At 39.9% G+C, this 19,495-nt stretch overlaps 3 protein-coding genes across 3 annotated transcripts in view; 2 read left to right on the plus strand and 1 right to left on the minus strand.

Moving 5' to 3' along the window:
• Window positions 1-956, plus strand: part of LOC130097297 (uncharacterized) — a 298,549-nt gene extending 297,593 nt beyond the window's left edge. The window contains exon 16 of the mRNA XM_056264095.1: window positions 242-956. Coding sequence (XP_056120070.1) covers window positions 242-927 — 686 coding nt within the window. The 3' untranslated portion in view covers window positions 928-956. The remainder of the gene's footprint in view (window positions 1-241) is intronic.
• Window positions 1-19,495, minus strand: part of LOC130097323 (gastrula zinc finger protein XlCGF7.1-like) — a 362,909-nt gene that overhangs the window by 306,123 nt on the left and 37,291 nt on the right. The gene's annotated exons all lie outside the window — the stretch shown is intronic.
• LOC130097298 (uncharacterized) lies at window positions 17,529-19,448 on the plus strand. The gene has a single exon (XM_056264096.1). The coding sequence runs from the start codon at window positions 17,529-17,531 to the stop codon at window positions 19,446-19,448; it is 1,920 nt and encodes a 639-aa protein (XP_056120071.1).

Raw genomic sequence — 19,495 nt, forward strand, 5'->3', positions numbered from 1 at the left:
GTCCATTCTTGATTCTTCATTGTTGATGTTTTGGTAGATGTGAATTAATAAGCAGTATATGGATGAAAAATGATGTACATCCAAATTATCATAACCGTGTATATAGCAGTTGTCAAACATATTTTTACTATATTAACAATGAATGAGAGAACAAAAAGTGAAAGATCTGATCTCTGTTGCTTTCTGCTATTAAATAAGGGTTCACTTGAACTGATTCTAACTGTATTTCTGTGTATTTTAGACCAGGTGAGAGTGAAAGAGCAAAGACAAGAACTGAATAAAGTGGAGGAGGAACATCGTAACTTTAAAATTCAAAGAACAAAAGCCAAAAAGACGCACACCTGCACTCAGTGTGGAAAGAGTTTCTCACAGAAAGGAAACCTTAACATACACATGAGAATTCACACTGGACAGAAACCGTATACATGCACTCAGTGTGGAAAGAGTTATTCTCATGCATCAAATCTCAGTGTTCATCTGCGCATTCACTCTGGAGAAAAACCATTTAACTGTGATCAGTGTGGTAAAGATTTTATTTCATCATCAAAACTAAAAGATCACCTAAAAGTTCATTCAGATGAGAGGCCTTATGTGTGTTCTCTCTGTGGAAAGAGTTTTTCATGGCTGGGCAGTTTTAAACAGCACCAGAAAACACATAATGAAGTGAGAGATCATGTGTGTTGTGACTGTGGGAAGAGCTTTACTAGATCTAAATATCTGAAACAGCACCAAAGAATTCATACTGGAGAAAAACCTTACAAGTGCTCATATTGTGACAAGAGTTTCACTCAGGCTGGATACCTGAAATTACACGAGCGAGTTCATACTGGAGAGAAGCCGTACGACTGTACTCAGTGTGGGAAGAGTTTCACCCAATCAAGTAGTCTAGGGAAACATATTAGAAAGCATTGTTCTGTGTCACAGTGAGCAAATGTTTTGTTAGATTCACATAAAGTAAATGTGTTAACTAATAAACTAGTGTTGCTGTGAAATGCCACAAGATTTGTGTTTTATAAGTTGGAGAACAAGAATATTATTGATGTAGCACCCTGCTAAATGTATATATTGTTTCTTTTGTGTTCTGCTAACAGAAATATAGTAGCTGTGTCCTGAAATATGGGCCAGTTCAATTGTCCCTGGTAACACCTTTTCTTTTTTGTTTTTGTATTATTATGTGTTAATAAATTGTGAGGTGTTGAAATATCCTCTGTTGTGAGTAGCCCTTGAACCTCCCTGGTCATTTTCTTTTGTATTGGGTGGCCAGGTGTCAGTTTTGTTTATTATCCAATCAGAGAGCAGTTTGGGAACCTCCTGGGTTTTTGAGGGGGCGGGACTAAAAGAGAAAACGCAAAAGAGAGAGACGAAAAAGAAGACATAGAGATAGTTAAGAGCTAGTTGTAAGTTCTGTATTATTGATTACGTTAATGGTCCTCAAAGTTAAGTTATTTATTTATTTTTTGTCAAGTGTGTAACCCTGTTAAAACGGGAGAGTGATGTGTTTTGGAGCTGGTTAAATCGGCCACGGAGATTATTAAATAAAATATGCTGGGAATATTCTTGACATACAAGAGAAGAACGAGCAGGAGAAACTTATGAAGATATTTTTGGTGCAAAACTACTGAATGCCTGTGACAGTGAGATTTGTAGTTGTAGAGAATAGCCACACATGTGTATCAGTAAATTGCAGGTGCACAAATCCTTTTCTACAAATCACAAATTAAGAAACTCATACGCTCACATTTTTGCTACAGTTGCTGCAGTGAATATGGTGCAAAAGGCATTTACACACCTGCATCAAAGAATGTGAAGTCACAGAGAAATGTGGCTCATCTGCAAATCAGTATGTGAACTCATCCAATGAGAGTTGCACACTTGTAGAATATTTTCTCACAAATGTCTTGTATATTTTTCTAGCACAAACACAAGTACATAACTACAGCTGCTTGAATCTGCTGCGACAAATCTCAAACACTGTTTCGCGCGCTCTCCCTTTTGCACCAAGTGCACCGTGAAATGTGGTGCAAAAGTGACTTGTGCATCTGTAGAGGAAGTGGGCGGAGCCTACATTAATATTCATGAGTTCCCCGGGCATGCGCGTGCAACTTCTCATTCTAGTTCACGCTCCTCGTTTCTCAGCAGGTTTAATGGATTATTTCAAAAAAGGTCAATATAGTTTCAGCGTGAACTTAAACTACAATTGTGTGTCGTTTCCTTAAGTTCATAATGTTTTTATTAATTCATCACTGACTGAATGATTGCTGGCATTCACTTCATGTAGGCCTATATAAAGTACAGCAAACTTTAACTCGTCATATAAATTGCACATTGCAAAGCTTTAACTGTGGTTTTACTAATTGTTATCATTTGTTGATTGCAATAAATTAAATAAACCCTCATAAATGTATCTGTGGGCTAACACTTTAAAAAAAAATTATATATATACTCTCACTCTCCAAATCTGGATTCAAACTGGCATCTTTGATCACCCCTTGCTGTCTTTGTCTCTACTTGGCCAAACTCTGCAACCGTCTCTGTCTCTGTGCAAACAATACTTCGTGCAAATATTCATCCCATCTCATTTTCTTTTCGGAAGGAAGGGCCCTGAGGAGATCATGTAAAGTTATATTAAAACGTTCACATTGCCCGTTACCTTGGGGGTGAAATGCTGTTGTTCGGCTCTTCTGTATGCCATACATTCTACACAACTGCTGCACGACTTCAGCCTCAAAGCACCGTCCTTGGTCAGAATGAATCCGGGCTGGGACTCTATATCGATGAATCCACTCCTTGACAGGCACTTTTGCCACTGTTATGGCCCTCTGATCAGCTGTAGGTACGGCTACTGTGAATTTAGAAAATACATCCGTTATAACAAGCACATTTTCTTTTCCACTCTGGGAACGTTCCATCAACGTAAAATCCAATGCCACAACCTCCAAGGGTTTAGATGCTTGAATGCTATTCATCGCTGTTTTTACTTTAGGCTGAACATCCTTAGACACAATACATCAAAAACAATGTTTGCAGAACTCCTGAACATCCTGGTACATCCCGGGCCAATAAAACCGTTGACGTACTAGCTTAAACGTTCGGTCAATCGCCTGATGACCTTGATGGTCATGCAGCTGACCAAGGACTTCTTGCTTTAAGACTTGAGGTAAGAGACGCTGTTTTACCCAGCCCCCTCTTGCATCTGCAATGACTCTATAAGAGATGCCTTCATGAGCTCCCACTTTATCCCACTGCCTTAACAGCTCCAGTGCATCTTTTGACTCCATTTTCTTTCTTTCTTACCTGGCCTTTCCCCCTTACTCCAGTAGAACTTGAACCGGGAAATAGCAGGATCCTGTTCTTGCCAACTTTGCAGATCTTGTGTCTGAAATTCAGGGAAAACAGAAATAACATCCACTGTAGTTACAGATTGAGGTAAATTACTCCCATTGTCTCCATCCTCCAGTCCACAACCATCATTGAATGTGGGAGTCACTCCCTCTGACACGGCCAGCTGTCGTCCTCCTACCGACTTTTGTCGAGACAAGGCGTCTGCATTTCCATTCTTCTTCCCAGGACGGTACACAATTACAAAATCGAACATGGACAACTGCGAAGCCCATCGCTGCTCCCCAGCCCCCAATTTATCAGTCTTCAAATGACTCATAGGGTTATTATCTGTAAACACTGTAAACTTATTGCCAATTAAATAGTCCCAAAATTTCTGTTACTGCCCATTTAAGGGCAAGAAACTCCAGCTTCATTGTACTGCAGTTATCCATATTACGTTCAGACTCCCTCAGACCTCTACTAGCATAGGCCACTGGCCTCTGCTTACCTCCCACGTCCTGGGAGAGCACCGCTCCGAGTCCTGTATGACTGGCATCTATTTCAAGAAGAAAAGGCTTAGTGAAATCAGCATAAGCTAACACAGGAGCAGATGTTAATTTCCTTTTCAGTGTTTGGAAAGCTTCTTCACATTTGTCATCCCACCTCTGTCTGAATTGTTCACTAGTGAAATAAACTCTTTTCTTTTGCTTCTTACCCTTTGGCATTTCCCCAATAGCAGCCAACTGATGTAGTGGTGCTGCAATCCTGGCGAATCCTTGCACAAAATGTCTGTAATAGCTTGCAAATCCCAAAAAAGATCTAAGCTCTTTTGCTGTCTGAGGTTTCGCCCATTCTGCTACTGCTTGAATCTTCTCAGGGTCTGTTGCCACCCCGTCACTAGAAATGACATGACCCAAGTAACATACCTCTTGTTAAAAAAAAACAGCATTTACTGAGCTTAACTTTGAGACCATGATGCTGACATTTTTTTGGAGACTTTCTCCAATCTCTCCAGGTGTTGGTCCACTGTTGACGAAAACACAATCAAATCATCCAAATACACGAGCACTGACTGAAAACTTTCATCACTGAATATCCGTTCCATCTGACGTTGGAAAGTACTTGGCCCATTGGACAAACCATATGGTAAACGATTATATTCAAACAGGCCTAACGGTGTACAAAAAGCAGTCTTTTGTTTATCCTTTTCTGCCACTGCCACTTGATTGTATACGCTTGCCAGGTCCAGGGTGGAAAACCAACACGCTCCACTCAACGCATCTAAAGATTCTTCAATTCTAGGCAGTGGGTATGAATCTCTTCCGGAGCTGCCAGCTCCTTCTGCAGGAACATAGGGTCGGCATATATTTCACCACGGTAGGGATTCAAGCCTTGCAGCAAGAGTCCATGTCTGCACACAGCTATTTCAAGGCCCTCTTCATCCACCTTGGCCCTGGACTTCTGGGATATTTCTCTGCCTGCTGTAAAGCAGACATCATGACCTGTCCTCTGAAAGTAGAAACAATATGTTACATGTAATCCCAGGACAAGTAAAAAATTAAATTAAATTAAAGAAGGGTTACAGAGTTGAAGAAATCCTTACACTTAACATCTGGCTTCTTATTTGGTCAACAAAGGCAGATACTTGGGCATCTTGTGCGATGAACAGTCCATCAAAAAGAGATGGTTCGTCTGTCCTGTTAAATGAGAGGAATTCATCGCCAAAACAATAACATAATCATAATTAAACGTTGCATTCACCTAAATCAATATGACAATTAACCATAAAGGTGCCTGCACACATTTTAGTCTGTGCATGAACTACATTTGATCTGGAACACTGTGTTTAGAGTATCAGCATGTATTTGTCCCGTGGAAATGAATGCTGTAATTTGGCATTAACTTGTGTAAGAAGTAAAAAACATACTGTTTAAAGTAAAAAAAAAAAAAAAAACCTTTATTGTTGTTCATGTCTTCAAGCTACAGAAGGGAGAACAAGTTCCTGAACAATTTACCAGATTGTTGTCATAGAACTGTAATATCACAAGCTTGTTTAAAACAGTGTTATATCTTTCAAAGACTTTTTAAATTGTAAAAGCATTTAAGTTTAAATGTGAAGCAATCACACATACTTTCAAATAAAAGTATAATTATATAATGACTAGAGCCACCATTTTTGTGTCGAAGAAATATGTTTAGATGCCACAAAATTATTGTTAGTTTTTACAGCAATAAGGTGAAGCATAGTTTCTCTATAAATAACTACCAGTCCATCCAACCAATAGCTATACTTGCTTTTCCTTTAGAGGGCAATGGCATGGGGGGTCTAGCCTATCCCATCATGCACTGGGTGAGAGGTGATGTGCAGCATGGACATATCTGCCACTCTATTGCAGGGCTACACAAAAAGACCACTGCACGACTAAATAAATCTAAATCTAAATAATAAATCTAAATAAATAAATAAACTTACCCCTTTGACTTCTTGAACCGGTAATGTTTTCTATTACCGTCTCCAGATATAGCCAGCATGTCTGGTGTGCATGCTGGGCATTTAAAGGGCTCCAACAGGCACAGATCTTCTTTCTTAAAGTTGCAGAAGGCAAACTCCCGAAAGACTCTGTGGAATGTATCACCACAAATATTACCCGTCTGGAAAGAAGGATGGTATTATTTTGGTTAATAAAAGATTTTGAAGTCTGGAATTCAAAGAGGTTGGAACCTCCTAAACCTCTGAGAGCTCCCTAGTGCAGGCAGGTTTTAACTGCAAACACAAAATGTAAGGATATAGAAAACATTACTGCTGACCAAAAGCTTAGACACTTGTGAACAACAGTATGCATGTATATTTTACTGACCAGATCGATTCTTCCGAACACGTTGTGGCAGGATGTTCCCATGCTGGTCTCTCTTCCTCCAGGAAACATTGGAGACTTCAGTTGGCTTTTTTTTTTTCTTTTTAGTCTAAGAGTAAAAACTAAACGAAAAATTTGGGGGAAGCATTTGCAGAGGTATTTTCTTTTAAATTAAAGCTATAGTATACGATGTTAAAAATCGGTCGAGAAAGCCTGAGACGGTAGGGAAGTTTTAAAAAACTCATCCCGCCCCTCCACACACACACACACCCCTCCCCTCTGTGCTACCTGATCCCTCCCACCGGGAAACGAATTGAACAATTTCACTCAGTCAAGCTGTGATCACCGGGTAGTAAACATCGGAACTGAGATGTAATGTCAGTTCATGTAATGTTCAATCTAATGACCTCGCTAATGACACATCATATGTAAAATTGCCTTTAGACACTTGAACTTGCTTCATCAACAATTCAATGTCACGTTTGAGTTCACGTCAACGCAAGATTAGCAACACATGAAATGTTCTAAACTCCCCACCACCATCAGTATAATCATACTAGTATTGCTAAGGTTTTCAGTAATTGTTATTGCAGCACACAGCGCATCTTGTTCAAATTTCGATCGGCTCGAACAGAAACCCACTAGGCCTACTGAAATATATTCAAGGACTTCAAGAAATATAATTACTTTGACCCGTGATAGGCGATGCTAAACGGCTAACATTCCAATGCCTACCGGCAGCATGAGCAAGTTGTCAAACTGATAAAAAGCTATTTATGTAACACGTCATACCATAAAAGTATAAATAAATGTTTACCTGCTCAACAAAAAGTCAGCCGTGTCAGCGTCGGTCTTCAGTCCCAGATCTTCCTGAAGCTTCCTCCAACGGTCAATGGTGGACCCTATATTTATCCCACTCAAAGTTCGGCGTTCTTCACATTTTTTTTAAATCTCTGCTCATTCCTCTAATGACTTTCTCTTTCGTCCTAACTTTACTGTAGGGGCAAGCAAGCTTGCTTCTGTCTTTTTTTTTTTTTATCCATTGCTGATATGCTACTTAGCTAGATACCATAGACCGTCAGCTGCTTACGCATGCAATTTCATGATGCAGGAGGGGGGGCGGGGGCGGGGTGGAGACATGAGCGCCAGGCGGAGTTTCAAGTGGAGCTGGTGATTGGATGAGAGCAGTTGACCAATGTAAGCTGTCCGGCCGGACAGCTTACATTGGTCAACTTCTCTGCGGCTGTACAGCCAATAGAGTTAATGGATTTTTTTCATTCTTTTTTCTATTCATATTGTTAGGATTGTACTATATACCCAGCTAGCAAAAATTGTGCGGGCCGAGAGCGGCCCGATTAAGGCTAAAACACTCGGCCGATCCTCGGCATGAATCTAGGTCCGATTGCTCTGCGAGCACTCGGTTTTAACGCGGTCCGATTAAGGCTTAAACACTCGGCCGAGCGCTCGGTTTTAATGCGGCCCGATTGCGGAACCCCGAGTGAGAGGACGTAACGCTCCCCTCCAATCCCGTTCCTTGTTTTGGCTTATTTAAACTATTGAAAATTTCATTCATGTCAGGTTAATACTAAAATAGCTGAGCAGCCGTTATTTATGCAAGATAAACTTAAATAAAACAGCACAAGGAAGACAGGTTTCATGTTTAATGCATTTTTTTATTGGACCACACTTCTCTCCCCTCTGATGAATGAAGGACACTACTTAAATTAACAAAGTCAGCTCATCACACACACGTCTGGTTCGCTATCTATGTGGGGACTCTCCATAGGCATAATGATTTTTATACTGTACAAAATGTATATTCTGTCCCCTTACACTAACCCTACCCCTAAACCAACCCATCACAGGAGACATTCTGCATTTTTACATTTTCAAAAAACATTACTTAGTATGATTTAAAAGCTGTTTTCCTCATGGGGACCACTGGCTGGTCCCCACAATGTAGGTGATCTCAGGTTTTACTATACTTGTGGGGACATTTGGTCCCCATGTAATATAAACAAGGGCACACACACATTAATAACAGATATTGAAATATCACAGCATTAATGTAAAATCAAGGAGTTCAAAATACTAATTTCCTATATCAAATTTGTAACTTTAAAACATTTAATCCCACTGCGTTTTTGAGGTCTATGTTGTCTGCCTGTTCGCCCTCTGGCTTCGGCCACCATCCCTATCAGAGGCTGCAGCCACCTGGTGATGAGGAGCTCTATTTCCTTTTCTGTAGAGTCTTTGGTCAGGGCATTCCGGCGGACTGCATCTGAGAAAAACACAAGATAGAAGAGGGCAGCATGACCATGTGATGTTACTCTGCAACCACCAAAACTTAATTTGGATGCAAGGCTCTCCTCTACACTTACATTTCTTTTTAATTTAAAAAGTTTAGGAGCACAGTCAAACATTTAGGAGCACCTGATGTGACCTGATCTGAAAAATGACAAATTAACCTTCCCATTATAAGGTGATTTATATTTGACGGGTTCGTACAGACTCTGTCATTATGAAATTCCAGGACTTTCAAGGACGTAAAGCACTACTTTTTTGGATTTCACGGACTTCAATCAGCACTTATCAAACAATATCTTATTTTTTTATTTTTTTTATTTTTTTACTCAAATTACATATGGTATCTGATGTTTCACTTCATAGAGATCAATCCATTGACCAGCGCTGTCAGGCATGGGAAATTAGCCTGGCTGCGCCCTCCTACGCACTTCCGCTCAATTTCATTTTCCTTCAGTACTACGTCTGGGACTGCTGTATATTCTTAGGTTTCCAGAAATCAATTTTTTGTAGGACCAATCAGCGAACAGAGGGAGTGGCTGAGAACGATGATGGTTGACAAATGAAACTTTTGAGGAAAAATACAATACGGAGATGTTACATACAGCACAATTTTTAAGAAACAAACATCAAAATACAAGACCTTTTAAAGTCTTTTTAAGGTATTATTTCCAAATTAATAAATTCAATGCTTTTAAGGCTTTTTAAGGCCCCGCGAGAACCCTGTTAGTTATTTAAGGAATATAGCATGAGTGAGAGTGGGGACTGACTTTTAGGAATGATCTGATTAATGTATAAATTAACTCACCAGATTTTTCCTCTCCTCTGGATTCTTTAATGTCTCCTCCAAACATTGTAGCTCCTCAATAGTTGAAAGTGGCGGGAGCCCAAAATGTGTTGGGTCTGGCGTGAAGTCTGGAACTGCTTGACTGCTGGAGATTTTTTGGAAATGCACCAGGATGAGCAACTGCTGCTCTGATAGAATCGAGCTGAATGAGGATCTCCTTGGCAATTGCTGTAAGACAAGAAAAAGCAGGCATAGCAGATTAGTAGCAAAACATTATATGTAGATATGTCAGAGTAAACCGAGAAAGATCACTTTGTAGAATTCCTACCTGTAGGCACAGCCTCTCGAGAAGACCTGTTCTGTGTGTCATGTACTTGTGGGGTGTTCTAAAATAAAAAAGCCACAAATATGTTACAAGACATGTAAATTTACATTACAGTTAGATATTGCACGTTGTGCATTGGAAGCACTTATTTTAACAGATGTCTGTTTTGTATAGCTAACTCTGTAAAACAGAAAGCAAACTTTTATTTATATATATATATATATATATATATATTTTATTCATTTTTACAGAAGTTGTAACGTTAGCATATTCCTTTTGTAAAGCTACAGAACATGTTTGATTCATCAATGTTTTGTAAGTTTGAGCCATGTGTTTATTAAGGTCTGAAATAAAACTGAAATAAATATTCCCAGCACTTTCTGTGATATGCTTGCTTATCATAGGAAGTAATAAGAAATTACTCTTTACATTAAGGGAGATTAAGTGAGAACAGGGTGTTTGGGGAATCACTTTTTTTCATCGCATACAATTGCATAAATATTCCACATATTCCGTCGCATTTTTTAAGAAAACGTGCCGCATAATTAAGGATTTTTGCCCGCAACAAATCACAAAAAAAACTCTGCATTTTTCTGGAAGGACAGGTTAAATGTTACTATAGTGCATACGTTACTTCAGTTTGCACCATAAAACTACAACTATAGGCCAATTCACACCGCACAGACAAACGCCAGCAAACATGTTATGAAAAATAAGCCAACAGCCACCGACAAATTCGAGCACCCACGGAAAAACACGAGATATTGCCCATTCATTTTAACCAATACAAGTAAAAGATTGCAGCTTTCAGACACGACTTTCTTCTCGATATTGTTAAATGTCGAAAGTGCATCTGTTACAGGCCCCGCGCAAAAGGCCATTAAATGCGTTTCACGACCACGTCATGTCACAGCGTTCACAAAATGGCGGACGGTCTGCACATATTCAATATCTTCACAACCCAGAACATTAATACACAAAATATTTGCAGCATGAACATACATCGGAATTACAGGACTCGTCTGCATATTAAGTTGTTATCATACCTGTAAAACAGGAGCAAACGTGTCAGAGTAATCATACTGCGAGGGCGCCGGCGCAATACTGCTCCTCTCTAAGAGTCCTCAGTTCATTTTCATAATAAGAGTCCCGATCTCACTCAGCAACAGACAATGACCCAGCTTTTAGCATGACTTATACCAAAGTCTCACATCATTCCTCTATTACAATTTACATAAGTAAAATAAACATTTTCTTACAGGATCAAAATGTGTATACTTTTTGACAATGTTTGTTGCCAGTCTGTGCGGTGGGCCTTAATCCAGCTAAAATGTTGTTCCACTTTATTTTCTTCCACAGATCAAAGACTGTGCTCGTAAATATTATTCACGTAAATTGCATTCAATAAAAATGGCGTCTAATGTACTAATTCTGGCTGCAAAGAAGAGCTAACAGCCCAGCTAACATTAGTCAATGTTAGCTTCGTTCGCGCCATAAAAATCGGAGCCACTTTCATATTAACCTAACTTGCACTACTTAGACATGATAAACAATTATTGTCCTAATTAATAATTCTTAACTGAATTCTGAATTCTTTCTTTTCGTTTCATCTGGAGGGAAGCATGTCAAAGGACCACGAACAAAGTTTAAACGGATCGATAATAATCAACATTTAATCAGCAACAGTTCGAAATGTAGAGTTAATATAATAAGTTAAGGGAACTCGATTGAACCTATGCTCGGCGTGAAATGTTGATGCTTGAAATTGAACACAAGACTTACCTCAAGTTCACCGTAATGGCGCAGAATCGAGAAGGGATGATTCCAAGTCAGGCGTGGAGTTTTATTTCACCCAAAGTTGTGCACACGTCACTCCAGTGATGAGCTGAGCATGCGTGCTGGCGCTTGCTGCAGTAACTAACCGTTGAAATCGGCTTCATACTGGTAAACGGGTCTGAGCCGACCGAGCGCCCAGAGTTTACAGCCGTCGACCGCTGTCAATGGTGGTAAATATTTGAAATAGGCAATAAAATGAAGTGACTTTGCCTAATTGCGGTTGCCACTACTCAGCCAATGCCGCGACTGCGATCACCATGACTGCTGTGCGAGTGATGTCACCTAGCGCGCATGCATGTTTAAAATACATAAAGTAAAGAATGATCTTCATGACAACTAAATATTTTTGCTATGGTTATAAATATTAAAGAATGCTCTGTGTAAAACGACACTATTATTATTATTATTACTGCAAAAAATATTAATATTTTGTTTTGGACAAGCATCAGATACGGTCAGGAATTTACGTCAATTTTAAAATAATTTTAATGTTAATTATTGCTTCATTAAAACCATCATTGATTTAATCTGAGTCATTTCCAGAAGTGGTCCAGATCATACAGGCAGAGCCGGGTTACCAGTTATGGTGAACATGAATCGGCCCAGTGCTTTACAGCCGTAACAAAAATGCATGTGCCAGAGCGAGCTGCGGGCCACACCGGGCCCGGTTAACACACGCCGATGCCGAGTCTGAGCCGCAGGCGCCGCGGGGCAGCCGAGCTCGGGCCGATTATACATGCTATCTGGGATGAAAGCAGACTGCACTGTAAAAAAAAAACTGTTACATTTACAGGAAAACCCTGGCAGCTGTGGTTACCAGAGTTTTCCTGTTAAAAATACAGTAGCAACGTTTTAGGTTTTACAACTTTTAACCGTATATAATTTTACAGCGATAAGCCGTATTTCATTATCTGTGGTTTCATTATCCTTTTGAAGTATTAACATCTGTTTTTTTCCATTGTAATACACTGAAAGGCAACAATCACAGCAGTGATGAGAGTCAAATGGTCAATCAATGCTCATCATAAGCAGCTCTTCCACAAGAGAGTAAATACTAATATACAGAAGCTGCACAGTGTCATTCACACAAACATTAAACACCATCATGGTAACATGTTGAAATTAAAAAAATGCAATAAGCATTAATTTTACAACATTAAATGTAACATAAAACCCTAATGTACATAACTGATTAGAAAAAAAATAAGAAAATTATTGTAGCAACATTGAGAATGGACCAAACACAATTGAAGCTTTCAGACATAACCAAACACAAGGGGCTGCATATTCCAAATTATCCCTGAGGCTATGAGCCAAGAAGACCTTTTGTTGCTTAACTAAAGGGAGAATGTTGTCAATGTTTTATAATTTGGCAAGAACAGATCTGTTCAGAAATGGTGAAGCAAGAGGCCCTAACAAGACGTCACCTGACCCCTGCGACTAAACAGACTGAACCATTCAGCGTCCCGAGCTAGTTTTCCCCTCATCAATTATATCCTTAAGGCTGAAAAAGTGGACTTGCATACAAAATACCCTTTGTCTTGAAGACAGCCATTTGCGAAACTAAACCCTCACGTGGTACACACCACGGATGCACAAATGCTGACCATAAGGATACCCACACACACACACACATAAGGACTTTCCTCCAATTCTCCAATACCAATAAAACTCATCCCAGAACAATTCTTGACTGACCCAGAATCAAAATCATGTAACATAACAATTATATATTGTGTTTACAACCCCTGTATGTGTCTATTCTGCTTAGATCACATCTAAGTCATGTAATTGTTTTAAATATTAGAGATACTGGAATGAAAGTGTCGTGTTTCCTATCATTATGCTCGTATGTGTTTAATTCAAAAGATGGCTTGATTGAAATCTGTGTAAAAATGTTTATGTTCTTAAAATGGAAATTATGTCTAAACTGAATCCTCTGTTTCGAGCTGATGAGTAAGCAGACCACAGAGGACACATGATTCGCGATGAGAGAAGGGGGGGGGATAGAAAAGACCCCCTTCTCAAATAACCATAATAGTGTCTTATTGTCCGAATTCCAAATTCCTCCAGGAGGCGGGACAAAACATTGGACTTTAAAACCTTAGACCCGAACACAGAAACGCTCTCTCTGAACGGTCTCTTGTGATCCTCGCTCTTGTGATGCGCTCTTGCTCTGGTGACTCTCTCTTGTGATGCCCGACGATGGTTATAGTAACCATGTAGACGCAGAGACAAATGACCCAAATCAAGATATGGGTTAAAACAGATTTAATTGAAGCCATCTCGTCTCACTTTTCTTTCTTTTCTTAGTTTCTTTCTTTTCCGTTAAAAGTCTCGGTTCTAAGTTAAGTGTTGCTGCAAAGTTTCGTTTTAACGTTTCAACTGCAAAACCAGCTTTCAACTTCAAAGACTTTCATTCATCCGCGCCAACACACCACGTGACTGGCTGTCCAAAGTCTATCCAGGCACACGAGAAGATCAGCCAAGCAACGGACCGGGGAACGCCTTCACACCGACAAAAGGGAATCCTCAAAAGCAAAGCAAGGACAAGCAAGTACCTCCAGACTTGAAACTGCAGGTGCATTTTAATATCAAATTGAATTACCCGCCTAAGAAACGATAAAAGGGTGAAATTAATTATTGATGGTTCGTTCAGGTCATGTCTTTTAAGTGCATATAGAAACTTGGGATCTCACCATCTAACTCCTAAAACTCATTCTTCCTCACTCTCTGTCTTTCTTCAACTTGTATGAATGCGTGTGCGTGTGTTTGTGTTAGATATTTGTTTTGTGTGTTAGCCATAGGCTTATAATCAATAAAGTATTGTTTGTATTTGAAAAGAGAAGCATTACTTGTGATATGTGCTTACCGATTTATTGTCTTGAACTTCGATCTAAGTTACCTATGCTTTGACCCTTGATTTATTTCTTAATTTAGCTGTTAGCTGGGAATTAGTCTTTCTTGGCCAAGAAGATATTATATTTCCTAGAATTAATAATTGTTTATGCTTTCCGTTCATTGGATGAACTGATAAACTGATCATACTATTGATTTTGCTACAGTAAATTCTGAAAATAATTCAATTATTAATTATTGATCATAATCCGTTATGAATAATAATTAATTATATTTTTACGTGCGTACAATCGCCACATTATTTATGGTGGAGAATGCGGGCAGTTTAACCTAAATTGTAAGCATATACCAAGTAATTTATCTTTTCATATTGTGCGGATGAGAGATCCGAACCTGCGAAAGTCTGTGTGTGACGGATGGAGAGCGCGCAGCGCGCGCCCTGTTTGAATGAATCTGCTGCTTGAGAGACGCACCCCTGAAAGAGCTAGTCTGTCTGCCTCCATATATGTTATTTTTCAACTGCAGTAAAATAACCCAAGATATAAAATATCACACAACAATAAGGTGAGAATTGAGCGTGTTCCTCAATTTCTGAAATACCTTGATTATAGCTTACCGACGTCTGCGTGTTCCAGCGTCTGTCAAAGCTATACATGTGTGTGTATCAGCCAGAGAGCTTAACAAAATTATACTGCAGTAATTAAAATAACTATATAAGAACGAATATTATCCTCACAGAGCGATGAGCGTGTTCCTCATCTAACGTTATATATATTTTTATCCGATTTACAGTGCGTGTTCCACTGCGACCCGTGATAAACATAGAAGCAGTTATATTTATCGGATTGTCAATGCGTGTTCCATTGCAATCCTAGTAATAAACAGCTGTTTGTCTATGTTTGCTTGTATGTTTGTGCCTGTTCAATGAATTCTCGGGTAAACACTGCGTGTGTCCGAATGTAATTGAATAAGAGTCATTTTAAAATTGTGTTCAAGTAAAGCTTGACGTGGAACTTAACCAACAGTTAACGTTAAGAACCCTGTTGTTCGTGTGCTCAGATAAACTTGCACAGAGACGATCCGCCGAGGTCGTCATCGTTCCATCTATTATAACGCAAAGCTGTCGCTTGCTTAAAGTTAATATCACTCCTAATAAACTGAGTGAACCCCACGTCGTAAAACCAGCTAAAGCTACGAGTGGTGTATTTTTGTACAGTTTGAAATGCGCCGACATTTCCCGTAATATGATCGACTGTTACTGTACATGCATATTCTATGAACATTGTTGAAATGCGCCGACATTTCATGTAACATGCGTAACTGTTTCCTAACTGTTGCAATTCACATGTTTACCCACTAGCGTTCGTTTCGTTGCCATAGTTACGATCGTGACACGGAAGTCTTAACCAACGCTTCCGGGGGAACTCTGACCTCTCGCATGATCAGAGCCACAGTGTAAACAAACCCTTTTGGTGGCTAAGCTAGCTAGCCCTTTGCCAAGCTAACCAAAGCAGTTGTTTACAGTGAGGCCTATATGCTAACGCCTTTAGCATTATTTACGGTTATCAGTAGTATTAACCTCAATGGTTAAATACAGTGTCTGTTTGAACAACGTTAAAGTGATTTAACAACTTTACACCTGTTGGTCTTTTCTTCTGTCTTATTTACCTTTCCCATATCTTACTTAACCCATATTTTCCGTGAAAAGGTAGTCGTTTGCAATTATTAATTCCTTTACCTCCATTTTACTTGAAAAAGAAAATGCTGGTTTATGATTATTAATTGTCAAGTTCGAATTTGATTTTTTTTAAGGGAATTATTAAATTAAAATTTAAATCCTCTTTTTCTTAACAGGTAATTTCTAATGATTTCTCGATTTATTTTTAATAAATCTAATTTCATAATTTCTAAATTTCTCTTTTAGATCTAATCACAGGCGGTTAAGTCTTAAACTTTGAAAGTTAAGAACTTATTCCACCAACATTTTCCCTATTACTAATTTTGTTAGACTCATACTTGCTTCTTATTGTTATTGCGTTGTATCCTCCTTTTCTCATTTATTTCAGTTGTGGTTATAAACTTAACCATTCTATTTTACTTATTCATTTACCCCTTTATTTAATTTTCCTTTCTTATTTTGTCCACTATCATTATTACTTTCTTTCATCTTCATTACCTCTTCCCTTTTGCTTGGAAGTGACACACCTGAGCCTCAAAAGGAGACATTGGTATCTCACTACGAGTTTCAAATAAATCAGAGATAACCCTCTCTTTCAAAAGTTTATTTGTGAATGTTTAGTTGTTTGGCAACTGTCAATTCCATACTCGTAGTTCGACAAAGGCTCCAGCCATTTGTGGATCCAATCTCCTTCCCTCCTTCCCTTCTCACATCTTGCCTGTGCTGTCCTGCTTTATTCCATCCCATTCTTCGCACTTGTAGGGAACACACCTGAGAGAACCATCAATCGATTCAAAAGAAAGAGAAAGACAATCTTTCCAAAGAAATCATTAGGTATTTGATTTTTTAATCAAACCCTCTCTGTTCTCCTCACTCTCCCTGCATCTGTGTACGCAATTTACAATTTGACATCTCATCCAAGATCAATTAACAGAGACAAGTGTTGAGCAACCGTCGCCTTCAAAGCATCCCTGCTGTAAGCGGCCCAACTGACGGTGTGTGGTGTCAATCCTGTCAAACTCAGAAAAGAGGTATCAGCATTATTATTGTATTATTTTTCGTTGTAAACGTAAACAATAATATTGTTTAACTTTCTGGAAACAGATTCTCTTTAATAGGAAGCATTTACGAGAAAAATAATATCTCTCCTAGTTGAGAATTTTCTTTCTTGTTTTTCTTTTTTTTTTAAGTTGGTTTTTAACCTCTTTCTCTCTTTTTCCCTTACTCAGTTGAGTGACGTAGTCCTCACATCACGAGCTGAAACCAGCTTTTCATTGATAGAAAATATTTATAAAAAATATTTCTCCCATTGAAAAAAAAAAAAAAAAAAAACCTTTACAAATTGAGATTTGTTTTAACCTTTTTCTCTCTCTTTCCCTCACTCAGTTGAGTGACGAAGTTTCCCCATCACTAGCCTACCTGCCTACACTGAGACCAACACGTAGACATTACAACATTTCACTATTAGTGTATCGTCACTGAAACGACACTTAGCTGTTCAACCACATATAGGCCTACATTCCACACAGGTCTGTGTCAGTCTCTTCACCCCAGCGTACCAACATGTCGTGGACGACGAACCCCAGTGCCCAAAGGGACGACGTGGACGCCTGGCTCAGAGGCATTACAGACTGCCTCACACCAAAGACAATTGAACTGTTATTATTTTTAATAATAATCATAATTCTGAGAAGATTCCTGACACGTGATTCAAGCCAGAACCACAACCACGTGGAACTAACCAAAATCACCTGTTCCTTAAGTAATGCCTTCACAGCCCAGCTGAAACTAAGCGACAAGCACATCACCCACCTCCAAGAGGAGCTGACACGTGCCCAGAGCCGCATAGACAAGCTGGAAGTGAAAGTCCAGGACAACTTCAAGTGTCAGACCACTGAGTTCCTGAGAGAGCTGATGCACACTCAACACTGCACAGACCAGCTCAAAGCGAAAGCTCAGGACAAACTCAAAGTGCCTGACGAAGCGGAGCAAGAAACAAAGAAACAAGTTGACAAGCTCCAAGAAGCCCTTGCAGTCACTGAACGTGACAAACTAGAATTAAAGACTGTCCAAAAGCACCTGGTAAACCAACTCCAGTCTGCTGAACATCAGCTAGAGAAAGCCACAGCTGACATTAAAGATAAGAACTCTGAAATTAATGCTCTGAAAGACCACCTGGAAAGGTGCAGCGCTGAAATGGACCATCTGACCCAACAGCGAGATGACGCCAACGACGAGCTCTACGCGGTCAGAGATGAACTCCAGCACATTTTCCAACAGAAACCAGAGCCAAGAAGGGAGAGACCTCCCTCAGCATCACCCCTGCTGAGCAGAACAGAGTCCTCCATCCAAGAACTGCCATACAACGGAAGAAGTGAATGGCCACAACCCAAAACGTCACCGGCCTTCACCACAGAACTCTTCCCTGCTAACAAACGAAGAGAGCTCACCCAGACAGACTCCAAAGCTGCACAGGGGATGACCTTTAAAGATCTCAACCAGCTGGTGAAGAATATCACTCAGTTCAACCCGAACTCCACAGAGGGTCCCGACATCCAGACCTACATCAGAGATATCAACTTCCACCTAGAGGTGAGACCACATATGACTGACAGAGACAGATTCTACCTCCTCAGATCCACATCCAGTCCAGAGGTACGAAGCTTCCTAGACAGACAACCTGCTCATGTCAAGTCAAACTACCAGCTGCTATGTGAGACACTGATTAAAGAATTCACAGGCCCAGAGTCGGAACACGGTGTGTTAATCGCTATGGAAACCAAACAAGGTCGACAAGAGACTCCCCAAGCCTACTACTACCGCTTTCGACAAGCCTACTTAGGTGCACATAACAAACCTGAACTTGAAGAGGATGTGAACTTCAAAACCCTCTTCCTGAGAAACCTGCACCCCGGATTGAGTCATCATCTTGGCATCATGGCCTGCCCAGGCACAATGACAATTCAACAGCTACGTGACCTGACACACAAGGCCTACATCAAACAAAAGATGAACTCAAAGAAAGGTTTGAAAACATCCACAGTTTCAAACTCCATCAGCCAAGACACAAGCCTTGCACTGGAAGACACCCAGTGGCATGACAATACCACAGTCCTTCGTAAGGAGCACAGAGAACGTGACTCCCATGTCGCTGACACCTACTACACTAACCGCATGGAAATGCCATGGGACCAGCCACGCTTCTCAAGTAACCCACAAGAAGGAAACCACTGGAAACCTAACTGGACATCCAAAGGCCATCAACCAAGGCATCCAAAAGCACTCCATGTGGGTACTCAACAACGAAACCCACCTTGGCACCACTCAGTTAAACACAGCACTGAGTATGCCCAAGAACCAGACAGTTTACCCTCAGAAGACACGGAGCAACTAATGAGGCAACTGAAAGTGTTCATCGGAAATGAGGTAAACATGGATGACGAACAGGATGGCGATGGAACGGAAGACCACCGTTTCATCTGATACACCTTCATAATGAACATGAGGACCACTTGTTCTACAACAACACA

Source organism: Rhinichthys klamathensis, unplaced genomic scaffold (assembly GCF_029890125.1).
Source record: "Rhinichthys klamathensis goyatoka isolate OS25496 unplaced genomic scaffold, OSU_Roscu_1.1 h1tg000216l_1, whole genome shotgun sequence".
In the NCBI taxonomy this organism is placed as follows: domain Eukaryota; kingdom Metazoa; phylum Chordata; class Actinopteri; order Cypriniformes; family Leuciscidae; genus Rhinichthys; species Rhinichthys klamathensis.

Excerpts from the sequence above, each read along its gene's own strand:
- LOC130097298 (XM_056264096.1), top strand. The coding sequence starts at position 17,529 with ATGTCGTGGACGACGAACCCCAGTGCCCAAAGGGACGACGTGGACGCC.